Source organism: Henckelia pumila, chromosome 4, assembly GCF_033568475.1.
Source record: "Henckelia pumila isolate YLH828 chromosome 4, ASM3356847v2, whole genome shotgun sequence".
NCBI classification, from domain to species: Eukaryota; Viridiplantae; Streptophyta; class Magnoliopsida; order Lamiales; family Gesneriaceae; genus Henckelia; species Henckelia pumila.
The window spans coordinates 45,814,063-45,819,034 of record NC_133123.1 but is presented as its reverse complement, the minus strand read 5'-3'; the positions used below and the strand labels follow the sequence as shown (position 1 = coordinate 45,819,034).

Genomic DNA, 4,972 nt, shown 5'->3' with positions numbered 1-4,972 from the left:
ATCACATTGTCTGAATCATTCCACCCAATCCCACTTTTACTTAGCATTGTCACCAAAGTGCCGTGATTTCTTTTCCATACATGTATCTTGGAATTTATGTGTGGGTTGCTTCATATGTCTGTTCCTGGGAAAACTTTCTTCATTTCCTCTTCAAGGAAAACAAAGTAACCAAGGCGAAACCCATTTTCGCTTTTCCATCCTTTTGTCACTGCTTCTTTTAATGCCTGTAGAAGTGCTTCTTCCTCCCTCGCAGACCAGACACGTCTAGTCTTGTCAAACTTCTTGACTTTGCCCATGACTTTGCTTGTACATGACCCTGTATCCATTTTTAGTGAGAGTTTTGTTGCGAAATAGCCTGCATCATACTGAGGTTAATATCATAAAGAATGAATTAAACTTAGATATTTAACATGTAAATTAATAAAACTCATTCTAACACACAGATTTCATATGCAAAAAATGATACATGTGAAAATGATTCATAAGATTACAATGTCATGTCCCACAAAAAACATGTCTTAACATTTCTCACAATAATGCAGTCTTCATTCAAGCACCACATGTCCACATTACATGAACTGAATTTGGTTCATTGCTGAAAATACATAGACATTGCTATATTTTCCCTCCATATATCCCAAGCAGCAGAGGACTCCACGTTGTCGATGAAGTCATCTTCGGGAGCATCCATGGGGTCTATGATCCAGTCCTCAACTTCTAGAGGATCATCATGCATTTCAGTTCGTACAAAGTTATGCAGCAGAATACATGCCATGATAATACGATTTTGAACTTTCAAGGGATAGAACGATGGACTACGGAGGATCGCCCATCTTTTTTTCAACAAACCGAATGCCCTTTCGATTACATTACGTGCACGACAATGTTTTGAGTTGAAACACTCTTTGTAGTTTTGTGGAGCTAAAGAACCATTCACCCACTCATTCATATGGTAACGAGTTCTCCAAAATGGCGTTAAGAATCCTTCAATATTTCCATAGCCATTGTCACATAAGTAATAACATCCTGCATTAACCAGCATAAGAATTTGTAAAATTCATGCCAATGTGCTAAACGATTAAATTAGTAAGTAATAAATTTTACAAGGTTAAATGTGCCAAAATTATGATGTTTCTCACCTCTAGGAATCTTCAGCCCATCTTGTCTAGTAACTGCATCTTTAAGAACTCTTGCATCTGCAGCAGACCATTCCCAACTAGTCAATGCATAAATGAACTTCATATACTGGTCACATACTGCCAATATGTTTACAGTAGTTGTTCCTTTTCTATTTCTATATTTTGGTTTATCCTTGTGAGGTACATGAATGCTAATGTATGTGCCATCTAAAGCTCCTAGACAAACCTGTGCATGTGAAGTAGGGACACACACAATACGATCCGATAATTAGAAATAACATAAATAGACAAAGACAATATAATAACACAGTCAAAAGCAATTAAATAAGTATCTTATAGCGAAAATATCAGTGCTTATATTAGAATTGTTGATTTTTCTTAGTAAACTAACCTTGAACCATTTCCATGTATCGTTGGAACAGCTCTCGTCCATTGGAACAGGTTTGACGAGCAGTAAAGGGTATAGCTTCAAAATAGATGTCAGTACTTCGTGGAAGTAGGTGCTTACTGTATGCCCACTGCGTACATAATCATGTCCAACAATTCTATTTTTCTTATGATGCGCTAACACTGACAAAAACATTGCAACTTTCTCCTCAACACGCACATACCTTGAATCTGTTAGCCCTCCCACATGTTTGACCAAGTAACACAAATTTGCAAAAGTGTTTCGGCTCATCCTCAAATTCACAACACACTGCACATCTCCTACCTCAACAACCCTACGTAGATGGTCGATCTGAGCATTTATTCTTCCAGTTAAGTTGTACAAATTGACTTTCCTACGGGTACTACGATTTTGTGATGCTACAAACTTTGTATAAAAGCGTGATATCATCGCTAAGAACACGAACGAGCTTATCAGATGTTGTTGTATAACTACGAGTATTTCATTGTTGCGGTTTCTTTCGGCCATTGTAGAAATTACACTGACACCATTCAAATAAAAATGTACAGACATTTCACGACATTAACAACATATAATATCAGCAGTGTACACACAAAATTTTCTGATATTTTTAAATAATTAACATCAAAAATAAATTTTTTATGACCATGTCATTACCCCTTCAACTTTTTCAGAATAACTATATTAAAATAAAAATACAATACCCAATGAGAAGCATATGAAATTTTACGAACATAGTTTCAACAACAAACTTTTTTTCAAAAATAATTCAAGTTAATGTATCTTTGAAATTAAAAAATCATAAACAAGTTTAGCAGCTAAGAGAAACGGGGGTGAGAGACGACATTTTTTACCTAAGAAATATGGTTTAGCAAGTTTGTGTGCTTTAAAACGAGGACTAAAGAGCTGTTGTCGATGCTTCTTTTTAACGATGATGCCTAAGACTTTCGATGTGTCTCCTACACAGAAGAACAAAATAAATTATTTTGATATGCTGAAAAATGCCAAAAGAGAGAAAATATATTTCCCACCATTGTCGCCCACTTCATCTTTCTGAAGATATGTTGTTGTGGAGAGAAATTGGCTCGAAAAGTATGTATTTGTAAGGTTTACAAGGGTATATAGGTAATCTTGCATATACTATCATTATTACTGTAGAGAAAGAGATTACAATCACTCAACCTGCCAGGGATGTGTCTGACATATATAACAGTGAAATTTATTGATTTTACCGGGCCCAAGGATAAATGAGAATTTTTTATCTTCCAACCAAACCTAAGATAATAGGTGGATAATCATTATTAATTGTCATTATACTATCAACCAAACGTAACCAAGAAGTAGTATTAAGTGAAACATTTATTTCAATGTAAAACATACCCTTTGCAGTTCGCAACTGCTCGAGATATACTTTGCAGTTACGTTTCCAATGACCGGGTTTCTTGCAGTGATGGCAAACATCTTTAGATCCGTTCCCATTTGAAGCCTTTGTCTTGCTCTTCTTCTTTGGTACAATTTTCTTGGGTGGGGTAAAACGTTTCTTACCCTTTCCACTTGGCCCTTTCTTAGAGTTAGAAGAGGAACCAACCAAGAGTAACGGTTTATCCTTCTTTAATGTGGCCTCATAAGTCACAAGAATATTGACCATCTCTTCAAGGGTGGCCTCTATCTTGTTCATATTGAAGTTCATCACAAAACCATCAAACGACGAAGGAAGAGAAAGAAGTAACAAGTCAGCGTTTAGTTCATGTTCTAATGTCAAGTCGAGTGTTACCAACTTTTCAATGAGCCCAATCATGTGTACCCCATGCTCACGGACCAAAGTCTCATCTCGCATGCGGCATGTCATGAGCTCTTTGACGATGTCATACCTCTCCGATCTTGACTGAGCTTCAAAAAGTTCCTTGAGAGTATCGTGAATGTCAGCAGCATTCACTACATTCTCAAATCGCCTCTGAAGTTCATCAGACATCAAAGGCTGCATGTAACATTTGGCCTTGATATCATGGTCCCACCATTTGTCAAGTTTGGCCAATTCTTCCGGACTCACATCAGCCGGGGCTTCTTTTAGAGGAGGCTTTTCTAACACGTAGAAAACCTTTTCCGAACTAAGAACAATCCTTAACTTACGAAACCATTCCGTATAGTTTGCGCCAGTCAGTTTGTTTTGTTCGAGGATTGAGAATAGTGATTGCGCGAATTCATTGTAATGAAATACTGAAAAGAAACAGACAATAATCAGTGATTTCTTAATTAATTTACTAAGACATAAAATATGGTGATATTTAATTTTATGAATTTCACTCCCACTATTTTAACGATTTCACTACCCTCTAGTAAAAACGAGAAACTGGTTTTCTTAGTGGAAACATGGAGTCCAATTGACAAATCATAGTCCCGAATAATATCAGCCAACCATAATTTTCAAAAGGCAGAGCCCAATTGCTTCTAAAGCAACCCCCATGTTTTTACCTCATGTCCAATAAGGTGTTGGAAATCGTGTTCAGATCAATTAAGAATTGATACCCGGTGCAGCGGAAGTTTAAATATTTTTATTTTTCGATATGAAACGATTCCATATCATGGGTATCAAAACTTTACGATTAAATTTATGCAAGTAATAATAAAATCACAATTAAATTTTTACCTATTCAAGCAACGTCTTGATTATGGACACCAACAGAATTTAATCTGCTCTTCTTGTATATCCCGGGAACCGATGGCTTCACGATCAATCATCGGAATAAGGTCCACGAACAGAAAACAGAAATCCTCTGATTGATTGCACTAGAAATCAATCAAAAGTTTATCGTAGAGAATAAACAGATTTGATCTGTTAATTCGGAATGTAATTTTTCACAAAAATCACAGACCGAATTTTCTCAAAAAGAGACAGAGGTTTTTCGAAAATCCCCTTGAATTATTTTATGTGAATTTCGAAAATTGCTAGAATTAATTGTTTCAATTTTCAAACACTACACATGTATTTATAGATAATTTTTAGACTAGATTAAGTTATAATTGTATTAGGACTCTAACTCCTAAGGGCCCACAATCCATAACTTAAGCCCAACAAGCCAAGCCCGTTGTTATAGAAATTAATATAAAATTCATCATGACTCCGATTGATAAACCGATTTCACCAATGTGCACAGAAACCATTTCTGCACCTTTTAAAGTCAAGATAATTTTTCTGAATCCGAATTCATTGATTTCCAAAAATGCCCATCCCTATGTCATTTTAGGAAATTCCACTCCCTTTTAGTTAAGAAGTCCAACTTCTCTTTCATTAAATTTAACTCTTTAAATTTAACTATCTCAACGGGGTTTAGTAATCCATTACTTGTGTGACCCTCAATGGTTCAGGGATACAGCTAGCCGTGGGCTCACAACTCCTTGTGACTCGGAACAACAATTTCCGACT

The 4,972-nt window shown here is 36.0% G+C and overlaps 1 protein-coding gene across 1 annotated transcript; it reads right to left on the bottom strand.

Moving 5' to 3' along the window:
- Nucleotides 1-589: 589 nt before the first annotated feature.
- LOC140860965 (uncharacterized) lies at nucleotides 590-1,977 on the bottom strand. The gene is made up of 3 exons (XM_073263963.1): nucleotides 1,531-1,977; nucleotides 1,140-1,365; nucleotides 590-1,026 (listed from the first exon to the last, which is right to left on the bottom strand). Exons 1-3 carry the CDS (start codon nucleotides 1,975-1,977, stop codon nucleotides 590-592), a joined length of 1,110 nt encoding a protein of 369 aa, XP_073120064.1.
- Nucleotides 1,978-4,972: the final 2,995 nt, after the last annotated feature.